We start from the raw sequence: 17,308 nt of genomic DNA on the forward strand, positions 1-17,308 counted from the left end.
CATATGGGCTGATGAGCAAGGGGGCTTTGGGTCTCACTCAGCTGAAAAGTGCTCCGGAGGGGAAGCGGGTATCAGGTGGCAGGAAACTGAGGTCTTCTGGGCGTCCCCGGGACTCGTTCCTCTGTCTTAGCCTCGTCTCATGCTTGTTTGATCCTTGGTAGCAATGATGGTGGCAGAAGGCATGCCACATCCTAACAGTCACAGGATCCTGCTGGACAGGCATGCTGCCTTTCCCCCATATGGAGAGTCCGCAGTGGTTCAACTCCAGGAAGGAAATGGCTCCAGCTGGTCGTGTGTGCCTGCGCCAGGCCCTGTACCTGGGGAGAGGGGTGGAAAGCTCTGAATGACCACACTTGGGTTCTGTGATTGACAGCACCACTAGGTTTGAGAGAGGAACTTCTGAAAAGGAAAAGAAACTGGAAATAGTGGTAATCAGAGGGTTCTGGAGGGCAGATCCAGGCCTCTTCTCAGTGGGTACCAGGGAACCGAGGCCACGGTTGAGCAGAGGCCAGGCTCTGGCTGGAGCAGGGCTTGGGGATTATGAATAAAGCAGCTATGGGAAGTAACTGAGAGAGATAACCTCCCATCAGAAAATCCAGGCCTAAGGCTACCACGTGGGGCAGGAGCCGTGGGACCAAGGTGATATTTGGATTGGCAGAGGGACACACAGGGGTGTCAAAGGCTCAGCAGTGTAGATGGGAAGTCTGGCATCCGATGTAGCTGTGTGAGGAAAGCGGATCTAGTGGCTGTCTGACGGGTGGCCATGATGTGAGATTCCCCTCTGTATGCTGTGAATATCATTGGTTAATAAAGAAACTGCTTTGGGCCTATAGCAGAGCTTTAGGGGAACAGAGCTAGGCCGGGAAAACTAAGCTGAATGCTGGAAGAGAGGAGGCGGAGTCAGGGAGAAGCTGTGGAGCAATTGCCAGAGACAGACGGATGTGCTGAAACTTTGCTGGTAGGTCACGACCTCGTGGTGATGCACACATTATAGGAGATGGGTTAAATTAATATGTAAGAGTTAGTCAATAAGAAGCTAGAGCTAATGGGCCAAACAGTTATTTAAATAATATAGTATCTGTGTGGTTATTTCGGGTCTGGGCAGGAGGGAACACACTAGCGGTCCTCTTGCAACATGGCCAGGCAGGAAAGCAGTAGGAGTTGGGGTTGAGTGTCTGCTGGGAGGGGCCGGACACATGGTCAGAGGTGCCCAGACACATGGCCAAAGGCAGGTGCTAGAGCAGGGTGGGACTTGGAGAAGGAAGGCAAGCAGGGAAGGCTAGAAGACATGGGCCAAGATTCTCCTTGTAAAGACTGGGAGAATGGGATATGGTAGTGATGATATTTCCAAGAAGCAGAGACATTGACTAGTCTGTTGTTTGTGGGAGAGCGTGTCATGGGGGTTCACTGATGTCAAATCTCAAGTTGACAGGCATGGGAGGGTTGATGAATTTTTTGATTCACTTGTGATTAGTAGTTTTTTAGATGTTATTTATTTATTTATTATGTATACAGTGCTCTGCTTGCATGCATGACTGCAGGCCAGAAGAGGGCACCAGATCTCATTATAGATGGTTGTGAGCCACCATGTGGTTGCTGGGAATTGAACTCAGGACCTCTGGAAGAGCAACTGATGCTCTTAACCACTGAGCCGTCTCTCCAGCCCGCATTTGTAATTAGTTTATGATACATGGAAGGAACCGCCTCAGGAAGTCCTCTGCATCCCTGGGGAACATCACTGCCAGAGAATCTGAGGGAGAAAGTCTGTGAGTGCTCGGGTGGATCCCCCAGAGCTCTGCAGTGTCCTTAGGAGTTCAGTTTCCGGGTAGGGCTCTTATCCTTCTGGATAGTAACTGTCTGGACCACTGAGTATATGGAATCCCCAGCCCCAGCACAGACACGTGACCCCACACCATTCTTTTCTGCAGTCACCTTTACCTGCTTCCAGCATGGCCAAAGGATGGACTGGGTTTCCATCTCTGAGCTTATTGGCTTTGCCCTGGACCATGCTGTTGTCTTAGCCCAGGGACTGGGACTCATGCTCACTCTGTATCACAGGATAGATTGTCAGGTGTTCTGTTACCAGGACCACACTGCTGGTTCTTGGTGTCTGCTAATGTCTGACCTGTACCTGGTGTACGTGTGATGGACTTCCCAGGTGATCTGGCTCTTCCTTCTGCCTCCCATGCCTCTGGAACTCTGTTACGTCACTCATGGAAGAGACCACATCTTAGCATCACTGGGAGGATTAGCAGTGACTGTACTGGCTAATGAACTGAGAAGTCAGCTAAGGACCTGTGACAATGCTGACTCTGAGGCTGTGTCTGGGTGGGGCTCAAGAATCTCGCTGCCCTTAACGAGGTCCTAAGTAATGAGCTGCTATTGCTTCTGCTACTGGCTCTGTTGAGTATGGAGGGCAGAAGATAGAGTGCATTGGCCTCCATCTAGATGCTTTCCCGAGTGACGCTGGGTGTATGGCATGGATGGGGACAAGATAAGATAGCTCGTTGTGCCCTTTTGTGGGTCTGATGCTAGAGGCTTGGTCCACAAGGGAGCTCCTCTGGGACTTGGGGTTGGAAGAGAGAGTTTTGTGTGTGACTGCAAATAAACCCGCCGCCTTCTATATCTTTGCTGTTCTATAGTTATTCCAGAGTGGCCATGCTGAGGGGGAGGGCGCTGGGAGGAGGTTATAGAGAGAGGCCTTGAAAGAGCCAGGGAATGTCTGTGGGTGGGGCTGAGGGAACCTCCTGGGAATCTGAGGGGTTCGAATGTCTGGGCCCCAGGACTAGGCCTGGTTATGCCTTGCCTCCTGCCACCCCTCCCCTGGCCTGCCAGGACCCTCTGGAAATCGTCTCCTTGGAAGGCAGGCCCTGTCTGCTCGTTAGCACCAGCAGCAGGGGCCAAGCCTGGCTCCCTCCTCAGAGCGGGAGGCCCTGGCTCAGTCTGCTAAGCGTCTGCTGTCTCCATCCCGCGCATTATTTTATTTTCGTATTATTCTTTTTCCAGCTAATATCCTGGCATTCCCAAAGACACCGGGTTTCATAATCTTCCTGGCGTTCCCAGGGAGCTGGGAATCGGAGTACAAAGCCACTATTATAGCGTGTTCCATCAGCCTCCTCCTTACCCCACACCCCTTGCTGCCGCCACAGCCACCACCACCCGGCTCCCACCCAGTCACCCCCTCCTGACGCCACCAGCCTCTCTGGGAACTCTGGTGATGGCTGCTGGGGATGAGCTCACGGAATCTGTACTGTCACCCTTGCCCTGGGCCTGCCCTCCAGGCACGAGGATTTTCCAAACCCTGCCTCTGCACTTGGCCTTGTTAGAGGGGCAAGGCTTCCCGGGTTGTGGAGGCAGCCTGGCTGAGAGGCAGAAAAGGAGGGAATGAGGAAGGGAGGGAAGAAGGAAGGGAGGAAGGGAGGAGACAGGCCTGAAGCGTGTGCTGGCGGCCTTGGTGCCTTCTAGAGCTGAGAAAGACTTCCACTTTCAAAGGTGCTTGTGAGCCTTGGAGCTGCAGGAGCCTTGGGAAGTTAGATACCTCTCTCTCTCTCTCTCTCTCTCTCTCTCTCTCTCTCTCTCTCTCTCTCTCTCTCTCTCTCTCTCTCTCTCTCTCCCCTTTCCCCTCCCTCTTCTGCCCTTTGGCAGATCTGATGCTTACTGATGCTTCTGTATATGTGTCTGTGTGATGGTTAAATTCTGGTGTCAGGCCTCTGGCATTATCTACTCCTCTAGGGCATCCAAGTCCCCAAGAGAGAATTATTAAATCTTTTTAACCATCAAGCAGATAGGTTTACATGTTGCCCTGTATCCCACAGCCATCCTGGGAGACTGGATGCTGACATTAGCCCATCTTACAGATGGGACAACTGAGGTGCCACACATGGCTCTTTAAATTCTTTTCTGGAGTAACCAGAATAAGAAAAAACAGTTTCTGTTGTATTGGGTGATGCAGCTATGGGGTAGTGATGTCACTGTCACCACAGGTAGTTCTTTGAGCTCTGAAGTGCTACTGCAGAGTATTTCTTCTGTTTCGGCCTGTGTCTGTCCTAGAACCGACCTAGGGTATACAGTTGCCCTCCCCTCTCTCCTCAGGCGCTTTCTGACTCTTGCCAGGTCACCACTACTTTGACCCTCTCTTTCACTAGGGCAGAGCATCTCTCCTACCACACCCAGCGCTCTTTAGGGGTGGCCTTAGGGAGAGAAAATTTGAAGTGTCAGGAGGCTGGCTCTTGGCTAGCATCCTTGGTTATCCTTGCTCCCTGCATTTCAGCCAGGCAGTCAGTTCCTCAGGGCATCCAGATGTGATGAGTGTGTCTCTCCACCCGGGGAAGCTGCTACCCAGGAAGCCTACAATAGGCTAGCAGAGACCAATCAGTAAGACCCCTTAGAGACAGGTGTCACTACCCTGGGCCGTTGTCAATGAAGGGCAGTTATGAGTCGGAAGGACTGGAGAGGGCGGTCAAGGAAAGGCCAGTGTCGACGTGAAGTAACTCAAGTCCTGAGCTGGCCAGAAATGAGGTCCCACATGGCTTGGCCAGGGTGGGTCATCTCTGGACCTGGATGAAGTCATACTGTGAGCCTGGTACCCCAGCCCAGTTCCCAGATCTGTTCCCCCTGAGCAAGGCATCCTTCAGAGAGTTGCCTTCTTGGCTGGGGGAGGCTGAGTTTTTGGAGGGTCACTCTGTATCTGTCCCCAAGTTCCTTTCTTGTATTCCAAACTGGTCTTGATCTCACCATGTGGCCTAGGATGCCCCTGAACTTCCGATCTAACCCACCTCCCTGATGCTGGAATTACAGGTGTGCACTCTCCCTTGTGGTTTTACACAGTGCTGGAGACTGAAGTGCCAAGGCCTTGTGCCTGCGAGGCTAGCATTCCTCCGATTGAGCCCCATCCCCAGATTCTGATTATTCACCTGAAATAAGCACTTGTTCCCTACCTGGCATTGTGCTGTCTGGGGTGTGGGGGCTGGCACCCCGCTCAAACAAACATCTCCCCATCCCTCCTGTTCTCCTGCTAGAGAGGACAGTTTGACTATGTCCTATAATGTGTGTATCTGTCTTTCTCCAACCTGGGTTTTAAGATGTTGAGGTGCTAAGTGAGTATACCTGCACAGTTGGAGCCCCTAAGAATGACATCACACTTGAGGGTCTAGGATCTTCCATCTCTAATGTTTTTTTTAAAAAAAATATAGCCTGGGACATTATTACCAGTCATTCTAAGAAACCAGGCATGAAGAATCAAGGCGCTTCCAGACAAAGTGGGACAGACACTTGTTGAAATTCTTGAGGCAGCTGGCATAGGAAAGAACTTGTGCTGGATGTCTCTGCAGGAAGGACACTTGGTCCAAATCAGCCCCACGTGGCACCATGCACTCTCCATATTGCCTGGTGCCCTCCCAGCTCCGTGGGACACTCAGGCAGTAGGTTTGCAAAGACTTTGGTGAAGACTTAAGCAGCTGATTCCAAACTCTTCTTCCAGCCGCGAATTAAATGGGGTTGCACCCTCGCCTGCTATTCTGCTTAAGACCTGGTTGAGAAGGGAGATCTCCAGCTTACTCCCTGTTGTAAAGGCCTTCCATGCCTTGGTCTGGCCTGCTGTCCTGCGTGTGGGGCTTCTGTGTGAGTGGTGGCAGCTTGGGATGTGCTCTGAGTCCTGGGTATGACTTCTCCCCTAAGCTGGCACTCAGCCATCTTTAGCCACTCCAGCACTTTACTTAGGTGCTCTGAACTCTGGTGGCTTCTGGAAGAGAGATCCTGGCCTTGTTAAAGAATCCACCATTTAACGGCAGGGAAGAGACAAACTGTCTTGGTATTGTCACTGTCGGATGGGGAAGATAATGACACAGCAAAAACAATAACCTCCCTTCACTACATTGTTCCTTGGCGAGCCTTGCATCTGTGACAGAGCCTGTGTAGTCCTCAGTGGTACAGGTATGGATGCCCTAGCTGCTGTGGACGTTCCTCATGTCCTGTGCTAAGATACACCACAGTTACCTGTGGCCACCAACTTGGTTTATAGATGGCTTTGTCTAACCAGTCCTGGGAGGCAAGCTTCATTAGGAACCCATTTTGAAGAGAACTTGTCTTGCTTCAACTGTCTTCAAATGCAAACCTGGAAGACTGTCTCACATCACCGTGTTACTTTGCTATCCCTGCAGAGCTGGGGGTAAGGAGAGGGTAAAGATGGTGATGGTCCAGAGGGTCGGTGGAGGGTTGTGCTGGCCAATGCTTGGCTGCCAGCTCTCCAGAAAAAGCCATGCCAGGCTTCCCAGTTCAGGCTTAGAGCATGTGCTGATTTCTACAGGGGCAATCAGATGTGTGTGGCTTTTCTTTCTTTGTTTCTTTGGTCTTTTTAATCAGTCTCATGATAACTCAGGCTGCCCTAGAACTCCTGCTCCCTCGTGCCCTGGGCTGTGAAATATCAGTTTCTCGAGTTGTAAATGTCAAGAGTTTCTCCTGTCTATTAACTGCCTTGCAAAGTCCTGAATCCTTAATCGACTCTGGGCTGTGGAACAACTCTGGCCCTTGCCACCCTAGGGTCCTATTTGCATGAATGGAGGGGTGGGCACTGCTCAGTTCCTGTTAGTAGGATCCCAGGGGGACCAGGCTCTTCTTGTGTCTGCCTCCTGACCTATAGTGGGAGTGGTCTTCCGTGGAGGGGGGAAGATGGCAGTCACTGGTGGTAGGCTACACCTCTCTGCTTGACCTGACCAATGCAGGGAAGATTGTTGGAGTCTCTCTGATGGTCCCAACAAGCCCCCAAGGCCTTGCTGATTCCTCCCGGCAGCCATGGTGTTGCATCTGGGGCACTGTCCCAGCCTTCTAAGCTTGTGGTCGCTCTGCCTGCCTCTAGCTTCCCCCGCTTTCCCTGCCATCACCCCACATGGGTGCTGATAGATTTCTCCAGGGAGCTCACTCAGGGCTCCTTTTTGAGGCTGGAGCAGCCAACCTTCCTGGTGGGTGGTGTGTCGCTCTGAAGGAACCTCAAGCATGCTGTTGAGCCTTTTCTAGGTCTCCATCTCATCTGGATGAGGGAGGGGATCCCTTTTGTAGGCATTTCCCCCAGAACTTGCCTGCTTCCCTTTTGGTTGAAGGCCTTGGAGGTCAGCCCTGGGCAGGCCCAACAAGGTTTGGCTTTTTCTCGAGTGACATTTGGGGGCTCTCCATGCATCTCTGAGGCCCAGTTTCTCCTTCTTACTGCCTCAGGCTCCTCCAGGGATCCATGGCCTCCTGCCGGGCAGCAGTGGGTTGGAGGCCGCCCAGTCTCCCCCAGAGGGAGCCATAGGATCCCGTACACAGCTTGCCCTAGGACACAGTGTGTGGCCACAGACGGCATGGCTGCCAGCCCCAGCCTGGGAGTCTCCACATGAGCTACGGAGTGAAGAATGTGGCTGTGGGAAACCCAATGCCCTTGGCCAACAGGGCTGGGCAGAAGTGGGTGAGAGAGGCGAACAGGCAGAGACCCCAGCAGGGGCATCCGATGAAGCCTGGCTGTTTACAGGACCCCACTAGGCACCCCCCTCCCAATTTTCCTCACCTGCCAGCTGAGCCCTTCTTTGATGTTGCCCTCTCTGATTACTCAGTACCTATTCCAGGAAGCCTTTTCCAAAGGGGCACCCCAAAAGTCCCCCATGCCCTTCCCACATAAAGAGCAGCCTATAGGTTAGAAAGAGACCCTGAGGGGAGGGTTCCTTCTGTGGCAGTCAGACCATGGACTCCTGAGGTGAGGGGAACACTGTTAGCCACACAAGTCACTACCTCTTGCCTGGGATTTTGGTCCCCAAACTGTCCATATTGCCCAAGGCAAGGACTTGCTGGGGTTTCCTTCACTGGAGCCATCTCAGGACCAGGTAGAGGGCTGAGGAGCTGGGATAGAAACGTCATGTGTGCCTTGCCCGCTGCCCTACAGAAGACAACTGGCGGGGCAGGGAACTGCTCAAGGCAGACAGTCAAGAGGTGCCCATGCTTCTGCAATGACTAAAACAGAGGAAGAGCTTAAGAATAGCAGAGAGGATGCGCTGAGTGGAGGGGACGGGCAGTGCAAAGGTCCTGTGGCAGAAGGAAGAAGGTGTGCAAGGCCTTTATAAAAACTAGAGGGGAAGGAGTGGAGATTTGGGTGAGAAATTGCTTCACAAAGGCCTGGAGAAGTGACAGACACACTGAAAGCCAGGTACCTACTGAGGCCTGTGGGTATATTATCGATTTAATTTTTTAAACCAATATTTCTAAGTGAGGGGTACTACCCCTTCCTTGGGTGACATATGGCAGTGTCTGGAGACGTTTTGGCAGTCATAACTGAGTGGTACTGATACCCCACCAGGTGACTAGGGATGCTTCAAACATGCCTGTGACACCAGTGGCCTCACCATTGGGAACAACCCAGTGCAGAGTGGTCACAAAGCCAAGGTTAAACTCCCTGCATTTCTCACAGATGAGCGTGAGGATCGCAGGAACTCGCCATCGGCCATGCCAGCTGCCTTTCCTCAATCCACTCTGGGAACTCCAGGCACAGGGCTGGTCTGCCTGTCTTACTGTAATTGCGCATGCTCTGGGCATGGTTCTCAGTGAACATCATCACCCAGAACACGGAACATTGCCCTGGTTTCTGTCCTCTGACTTGAAAGTTCCTGGGATCCAGCTCGGGGAATGGTCCCTGGATTTGGGTCCTGAGAAGTGATGGTGGCGAAGGCAGGGTGTTGTCAATCAGCCGGCCAGTGCCAGCGCTGCCGTGCCTCCTGTCACACGCGGCCTCAGATGCTGTCTGTTTGGGCTCCTTCCTTCAGCGTAGCCCTGAGATGGCTTCAGCTCCAGTCTTCTGTGTGGAGAAAGGTGCTTTTCAGGAGAGGGCAAGTCTTTCCCGGAGTTAGAGCCACCGACTCAGTGAATGTCTCTGGGCCTTGTTGTGTCAAGCTCCATTGGTCATGTGGTACCCAGAGCCCATAATGACCTTGATCAGAATATTTAGTATATTGAGGTCTGTGAGATCCCTTTAGGGTGCGTGAGGATGCCGTGAGGGTATGTTTCAGACTGAATGTCCCTGGCCCCTTTGAGAGGTGATGATATCTGCTTCACTGGTGTCTGTGTGGTGAGAGAGGGGTCTCAAAGTGTCCCTGCTGTTTTAACATGAGTGGGGTGCTAGTGTTGTGATGTCAGCACTCTAAAGTCCCAATTCAGTGCCTGCTGAAGTCCAGTAGGGAGGGCTGCTTTCCCCTCTGTTCCCAGACATTAATAGGATCTGTTTAGGGTGATGTCCAGACCCCTGGCAGGGTCAGTGGTCATGGGATGTAAAGACACTGACCAGCTCTCTTCTCTCTCTCTCTCTCTGAGTATGTGTGTGTGGCTGCCCAGCGGGTGGGTCAGAGCCAGGCTAGGCTCTAGGCTGCCCCTCTGCCTGGCTCCAGGAGGGTATCTGCTCTGCCTCCTGAAGTGCTTTCCCCGATTAATGCCCAAACCCTGAGGCGGGAGAAGGTGGAAGGTAGGACCATAGTGGTACTAGATCAGATGGGGATGGCTGGGGCTCTAGGGACCATATGGGGGAGCTGGGCCATCCTTGGGAGGCAGGACAGGTCAGGGAACCCAGGTCCCATGTAGGACACTACAAGAGGGATTCTCGTAGGCCTCGAGCCAGGCCTGGGATACCTGGCCCAGCCCCTGTGTAAGTGCCAGGGAGGAGAATACCTCTTCTGATCTCAGGCTGCAGGCCCAGAGCTTGTATACGGACCCGGTCAGTGCAGCCAGAGGCTCAGAGAGAGGTGCTATGAAGGGGGTGTAGGGTGAGGCACAAAGTGTGTGTATGCTCGCTCAGCAAACAGTGATGCATTGTGGGTCCTGTGAGGTGGGCCACTTCATACAATTGCGTATGCTCACCCAGTGCCCTGCCTGCTTGTAGGACACCTGTGTGTGGCCAGGCTGAGGACAAGGGGCTGGAGTCCTGTACTGTCCATCCCCAGAAAAGCTTGCTCGGCAGTGGTAGGAGCATCAAGGTGTGTGTGTGTGTGTGTGTGTGTGTGTGTATGTGTGGTGTGTGTGTGTGTGTGCATGTGTGTGGTGTGTGTGTGGTATGTGTGTGGTGTATGTGGTGTGTGGTATGTGTGGTGTGTGTGTGTGTATGTGTGTGTATGTGTGTGTATGTGTATAGTCTGGAAATCAACCTCAGGAGTGTTCCTCAGGAGCCACCTACCTTGTTTTTAAAGAGTTTCTCACTGGCCTAGGGCTTGCAATTAGGCTAGGCTTCCTGTCTCTGCCTCCCAGCACTAGGGTCGAAGATGTGAACTACCACGTCTGGTGTTTTTATGTGGGTTCTAATGATCAAATTCACATCTTCATGTGTGTGAGCCAGCACCTTACTGACTGAACCTCTCCTGGAATAATTCTGAACAAATGGACCATATATATACATATACATATGTATATGTGTATATACATGAACACCACCCCCAGCCCAGCTCCACCCTGCACAGCTTCTGACATCCATCCCCACAGCCTAAGCCGTACTTCCTTAGGACAGTGACTTGTTAGCTTTTTCTGAACACAAACTGTGTGCCAGGTGTGGTCCTAAGAACTACTAGTCTATCTTTAACAGGCACAGCAACTTTCCGACCTGAGCACTGTGTAATCACCTCTGATCTACAAAAATTGATCTGGAGGAGTTAAACAACTTGTCTGAAGTCACGGGGACAGTTAGTGACAGGCAGCATTAGAACTTAGGTGATCCAGTTTTAGAGCCATGTTAAAACTGAGACCAAAGGACGTGGAGGGGTGCCACTGTACTCTCCCTTCTGCCGGGGAGGTGCCCAGTGGTGAGACTCGGAGCCCATGCAGCTGTAGGAGGGCCTCGATGCTTATCCTGCAGCCGGAGAGAAGCATGTTCCTCCTGAATGAGTGGCATGGGCCTTCTGCAAGGACAGGACAGGGGAAGACCCTGTCCTAAGAATAGTGAAGGGCAGCTGTGGGGAACATGACCTGACTGAAGCCTGGGCCTGGGTTGGGGACAGCAAACCTCGGTGTCGGGTGGGAGAGATGGGGTAAATCGCTTGGTCTGACTCTCAGGCATAACCCTCTGGAGGATTTACACCCAGAGCTGCTTCTGCCTTGGAGGTCTGTGTGTCCAGAGGAGGACGACTGGCATCCAGGGGCTTCCGGGAGCAGGAATCCAGGGTCAGTTTTCTGCTGTGCCCTGATAAGCCTTGTGTCCCCAGGGTGGCATGGTGGATGACCGGAGTGAAGATTCCATGTCCGTTTCTACCCTGAGCTTTGGTGTTAACAGACCCACGATCTCCTGCATCTTTGACTGTAAGTTACAGTTGGTGGCGTCTGAGTGTGTATGCATGACATCACACTTGGAGTGGAGTTCCATAGTCAGGAGTGTGTTTATTGAGGTTCCATAGGACCGACTGTGTGCTTCCAGGCCAGTCAGGTCTTTTGGTATGTGTGCCTGTGTACATGTGGGCATTCGCGTCTGATTGCAGGAGATGGGATGTGTGCAATCAGGTCACTCTCACCGTGAGTTTGGCCTCCGTTTCCCTCCCACACTGTTTCTCTCTCTGGGACTGGATAGGCTCAGAGGATGCAAGCTGCCGCCTCTGGGCTAGAATCCTGACTGGAAGAGGCTCGCTCTGCATGCCTTGCCATTTCCATATACAGCCAGAGTGTGCTGACCTTCCTGGGGCAGACCCTCCTCTTCCTGTAGCTCCAGTCTTTAGCAATCCTATTGATCACATGGCATCTCTGTTTTCTCCTGAGCAAAGATGGGAATCGTTACCATCTGCGTTGCTATCTGTACCAGGCCCGAGACCTGCCAGCCATGGACAAAGACTCCTTCTCAGGTAGGTGGAAAAAGGGGAGGAGCCGGAACTCCCAGTGGGAGGGCTCAAAGTGTGCGCTGTGGCTAGCAGCATCTTTGAGTGGCTGACTTCAGTGAGATTTGGATACTGTTTCCAGGTCCTGATGATTCTTCCTCTTCAGGGCAGCTATCTCTCATGTGAGTCCTCGGCCGGAAATGACTTGGATGATTGTCCCTTCCTTCCCAGGGGCCATTCTTTGTTGGATCTCTAGTGATGTCTTTCTCTATGTAGGCCACTCTGTGCGGACCAAGCTCCCTGAGGCTCCTACCTTCCCAGACCCAGCTCCCTGAGGCCCCTGCCTTCCCAGAGCCAGCTCTGAGGCCCCTGCCTTCCCAGAGCCAGCTCCTATATTGCCTGCCTGGCCCGGGGTTCTTTATGGAAGACTTGGCTATACAGTTCCATGCATCTTTGCTTCAGAAACACACTTATCCAGAGCACTCAGTTTCTCGCTCTCCTTGTTCCCTTCTACACTGCCCCAAGCATAACTGAACTTCTTCCTCCCTTGTTTTGAAGCATAGACTGTGACAGATGAACCTGCCGTATTTGCCCCATCAGGCAAAGCTTTGAGGTGTGGTGACTGTGGCTTCACCAGGTTCATCTTCGCTTGCACCCGTTACCCATGAGCCCCAGCTCTGCCAGCTTCCATTCACAATTGCAAGCCTCCTGCATGTGCCTGACCTTTGCACTTAATGCCTTCTCAGCCTAGAATGCATTTCTTCATCAAGTTCAACCTCAGGACCCAGATCATATGTCCTCTGGTTTCCCCAGTGCTTGGCACCTCCCTAGTACATTTCTCTGTGCCCCTATCCACTGTGGGGTTCAGTTGTGGTCTGTCTGCGGCAGTCTTCCCACCAGCTGGGTGCTCACACAATGAGGTGCCCTGTTTTCCCGCTGAATCTTCAGCACTGGACATCTGAAGGGCAGACATTTATGGAGCACCTCTGTGTACCAGCCAGGTGTTCCACCTCTTTATTTTATAGGTAAAGAAATACTCAGGTGGGTTCCCTAAATTGCTTGAGTTGAAATAGCTGACAGGTGACAGAGTTGAGAATTAAGTCCAAAGTGGTTCCCTCACAAGTACCTACGTATGGTTAAGGAGGACTGGGTTCCATGCGAGTGGCCTTCTGGTCACAGAATGGCTGCACAGCTTATAGTAACCTGCCAGTCCTTCTAAGTCCAAGCTCTCTTTCCATCACGGAAGCTGTCGTTCCCATCCAGGTTCCTGGGTTCTCAGTGACCTGACCCCCAGCCCCACTCAACTAAGCACCCGCACCTGGAGTACCTCCCTCCTGGGCTTTGGGGGCGGGTCCTGAGAGAGCCCTTTGCACACAGACATTGGCAGGCTGAGGGCAGTTAGACATCTACAGTGGCTGTGTCTAGGGCTGTGACATTGGAGCTGGCACTGAGGACTGTAGAAACGGACTGAGCCTCAGCCCAGTCTTTTTCCTTTTAGTGGCATGGTGTGTAGGTGAGGGTAGAAGGCTGTCTTCTGTGAACTGAGCTGGTCAAGGACCCCAAAGGTAGCCTGGGCAGCTGGAGCTCAGCGTGTGGATCATGCAGCAGGGTCAGCAGGCACTGGTCTGGGAGATGTCATACTTTCCACCCAGATAAACATCCCTTGAGCTTTGAGGGCGCTGCCCAGGGCTTCCTCAGAGGCCACGGGCTTCTGAATGAAAGGCCCGATTGAGCAGCAGCTGGGAAGGAAAACAGCAGCCAACACGGGGGAACCTATAAAACTTGGAGTGTTTATTTTCACTCCCAAACCCTAAACCAAAGCGATTTCTCCCCGGGAACTGACCCTGGGGTGGCTGGCTGCTCAAGGCTGTGCCCGGCCACTGGCTGCCATAGCCGAGGAGCCTGGTGTTTGAAGCTGGAATGTCTGAGGCCAGGGGAGGGTCCAGCTGTGACTGCTACTGCTAGGAGCATCTTTCCGCTACCTCCCCGCTGTCCAGAGTCATGCGGTCCTCTGCTGCCCACCGTGTTCCCACCGATAGCCTGTGGACGTGGAGTTTGGAGGAGATACTTGTAGGAGGCTACTGTTCGGTGACCTGAGGACTGCACCTCAGCGGGGCTTGCCCTTGTGGCCACATCTTCTCTCTAGACCCATGGAAAGTGTCTGTGGTGTATGCTTGAGTCGAGTGTGTGCAGCAGAGGTCAGGCAGAGAGTATAAGATGCAGCCGGTACCAGTTGTCTTCTCTGATATTGGTGTGGGCTTTGCTCTGAGCTAAGAACTGTGACTCCCAAGGACCGAGAGACATCACTTGCCATCAGCTCTGTTCCTGGCTCCATCTTGCCTGACCCTTCAAAGTGGCAGCATCATGCCATCTCCCAACACAGTCTAAGCCCACATCTTCCTAGTTCTATGTACACCAAGGCTACTGAAAGCTAGAAGCTGTCTGCTTTGTCCCATCCCCACTGAGAACTGCTTCTGTATTGGATGGAGTCGTGGTCCCGCTGACACCTGCCATTCCCTATACAGAGGATCTTGGGAAGTGCTGTCTTACAGTCTTTCAGGAACAAAGATATGTTTATTATTTAGACTCTTTTTGGCCTCACAGGTCAGTGGGCTCCAAGGTGTATTCCTTGGCTAACCCGGTCAAGGAGAGATGGCAGACAGGCCAGACGCGATACGATTTAGTGACTCAGGAGGTGAAGGGTCTACTTATGATGCCCACATTCCTCTGCTGGCCTGTGGTCCACTGGAGTTGAAACGATGTGTCTCTGAGAGGTGTTCCTGCTAGGGCGGGTCACAGTGGTGTCTGCTGAGCCTCAGCTCACCTGTGCTGTAGTGATCCCTAGATTTGGGTGTCACTGGGGACTTCCTGCTCTCGGGCTTCTGATGTCTCGATGCTATTTGGCCCTCCTCTTCTAATCTAGACTTTCTATTCAAGCTGGCTCTGGTGGTGGTGGGAGTGGGGGATGGAGCCGCATCCACCCATCAGGCATGGGAAGGGGTTTTCCAGACTGCATCAGAGGCTTGTGAAACGCTTCACTTAGAAAGGGTTCCTGGGAAAGAGACTGGGGAACGGGTCCCAGCTTTACGACACACAACGGCTGTCTAACCTGCTTCAGCGCTCCTTAATGCCTTCCCAAGAGCTGGAAGCATGCATGAGTTGGGACTCAGCCAGATTTCTCAGCACCAGTCAAGGGCCCTTTGATATCTGTCCACCATCCCTTCTACAGCCACGATCTGGCTCTGGTACTGCCTTCTGCCTCTCACTCAGGTCAGTTGCTTAACCTGTGCATGGCTGGCATCTGGGCACACCTTGCTCTTTTTAGTTTGTTTTTTTTCTTGGATCAGGCTAGGAGAACCTCCTTTGGGAACCTAACTGGATGCAGCCAGGTGAGACCAGCCCTACTTACTTGTGTCATTGTGACTCTTAACTTGGGTAGTTCATCCTCATCCGGGGGTCACACTGAAGAGATTGGCTGGAGTCTCCTTCATCTCTGCATCCCCAGCACTGAGCTACCCTTCCACACAGCAGCAGTCAGTACATGAGTACTGCACGAGCCATGTGTTACCAGAGCCCTGCAGTGACACCCTTGCACCCAGAATCTTTGGCTAATTTGAATGATGCCCAAGAATATGAGGAAAACATTAAAAACAATTTTATGTTTTCAGGCATCCTGCCCAACTGCTTTCTGAAGGGTCACTAAGTAGCTTCCAATAGGAAAGAACACTTACTTTGCCACTGCCTGCCAACACTGGGTTTGATAATTTTGAACATTTTTTTCTAAATTTTTATTTCATTTATTTTTTAAATTTTATTTTATTTTGTGGTAGGGATTCATATTGCTCAGGCTGGTGTGGAACTCACTATGTAGCTAAAGATGACCTTGAACTCCTGACTCCTTCCTTCAGCTCCCGAGTGCTGGGTTATAGGCAGCACATTGGCCTTTTTCTTGACTTTGTAGTTATAGTATTGCTGTGGCTTAGTTTGAACCTGCGTTGTTTTGATTTCCTTTCTTATGGGGATGGCACAGAGTACTAGGAGTCAGGCCAGCCTCAGCCTCCTGGGATCTCAGGCTAGTGTTCCTGGGTCCAGCTTTTTCTTTGGCGGTGCGTTGAGAGGGGTACTCCTGTAAGTCATAGCCTCTAGTCTGGCTGATTGGTGGGGACACAAGTGTCATCCGGAGCTCCAGGAAAGTCCGGGCAGCAAGGCTGGCCCAACACTACACAGAAAATGTCCTGGGGCTTGGTGATAGGTCCCTGGCTCTCTTGTGAGGGAACCTGGTGGCATCCTCAAGTGGTCTGTGTCTAGAGCCTCTCAAAGGCAGTTTGTGGTCCTTAGAGAGCTCTGTCCAAACATGTCCTGTTGGCGATTGCTTTAGCTGTTTGGGTCTTGCAGCCCTCAGGCTGGCTGGACTCTGGACATGGTTCTGACCCTTCCCTCCCCCCTGACCTGCAAGCCCCTGCTCTTTGCTTCCCTGACAGAGGATGTATCTGTGAGTCCATGAGTCCATCTGGCCACCTTGCTCTGCTTATGTCTTTTGCAGGGATGGGGGTGGGGAGATGGGCGGGGGTGGTGGTGGAGGCTGGGCCCTGGGCACACAGTAGCCCAGTGTCTGAGGCCCAAGGCCTCCAGGCCTGTTCTTTACAATGCTTTTGTTGTCCTCTTCCCTCCCATGGGTGGGTGGGGTGCATGCATGTGGGTCTGGGTGAGTTTTGTTTGTAAGCTGCCCCTCTCTGTCCCCCAGCGCTGAGCTCATTGCCTGGGCTGCTGGAGCTGCTGGAAAGAGCCAGCCTGCTCGGAGGCCTGCGTGGGGGGTGCTGCCAACACCAATACAACGTGCATGGCCGCTACAATGTGCAATTGTGACCTTTGTGTAAACGCGGTCGGTCTGGGGCCCGCACGCTTATAAAAATAAAGCATTGGGAAGCACAGGGGGGTGGGAACAAAAGAGGCTTTTTCGCTGGCTCTCTAATATGGTTTTATTTATCGGAACGCGCCCTCCTTCCCTTACTGGAACTGGGAGAGGTTCTCTGCCGAGCTTGGAGCTGATGGTATCACAGCCAGACGGTTTCATTAAACGCACAGACGCCGCCAGGCCTTGCCAGGGGCAGAAGGAAGAGGGCTCGGGGCCAGCCTGCCAGGGCCTGTGCATGGATGTGGAGTCCCATGCCAGGGAGGCACTCCCCCGGGGAGTCTCTCTCTCTGTTAAGGGCATCCCGTTGCCCTCTTCGAACCACAGAGTCAGGTTCAAAGCCAGTATCACAGGGATGCCCTCCACGACTCCCCTACTGCACCCCAGTTCCTGAACTAGCAGGCTTGACTCAAGTTCGGTGCCCATCAGCTAAGCTGGTGTGGTTCTGCCGCAGGTGCCTAGGGCTTCCGACTGTGAGGCAGATGCCCTCACACTCACTCTCGAGCGACAGTCACAATGTTGAGGCTCGCTGTCTCCCTTAAGTGGAAGCTGTGCCCTTAGCTCACCTTCCCACCTCTTCTACAGCCACTTTGGGCCA

At 52.7% G+C, this 17,308-nt stretch overlaps 1 protein-coding gene across 16 annotated transcripts in view; it reads left to right on the forward strand.

Moving 5' to 3' along the window:
• Dysf (dysferlin) overlaps positions 1-17,308 on the forward strand; it is a 201,592-nt gene that overhangs the window by 107,450 nt on the left and 76,834 nt on the right. For all 16 annotated transcript variants that reach the window (XM_057791040.1, XM_057791074.1, XM_057791057.1 and 13 more), the window contains 2 exons: positions 11,199-11,292; positions 11,748-11,825. In XM_057791040.1, coding sequence (XP_057647023.1) covers positions 11,199-11,292; positions 11,748-11,825 — 172 coding nt within the window. The remainder of the gene's footprint in view (positions 1-11,198; positions 11,293-11,747; positions 11,826-17,308) is intronic.

The sequence above is a fragment of the Chionomys nivalis genome, chromosome 1, assembly GCF_950005125.1.
Source record: "Chionomys nivalis chromosome 1, mChiNiv1.1, whole genome shotgun sequence".
Lineage (NCBI taxonomy): Eukaryota > Metazoa > Chordata > Mammalia > Rodentia > Cricetidae > Chionomys > Chionomys nivalis.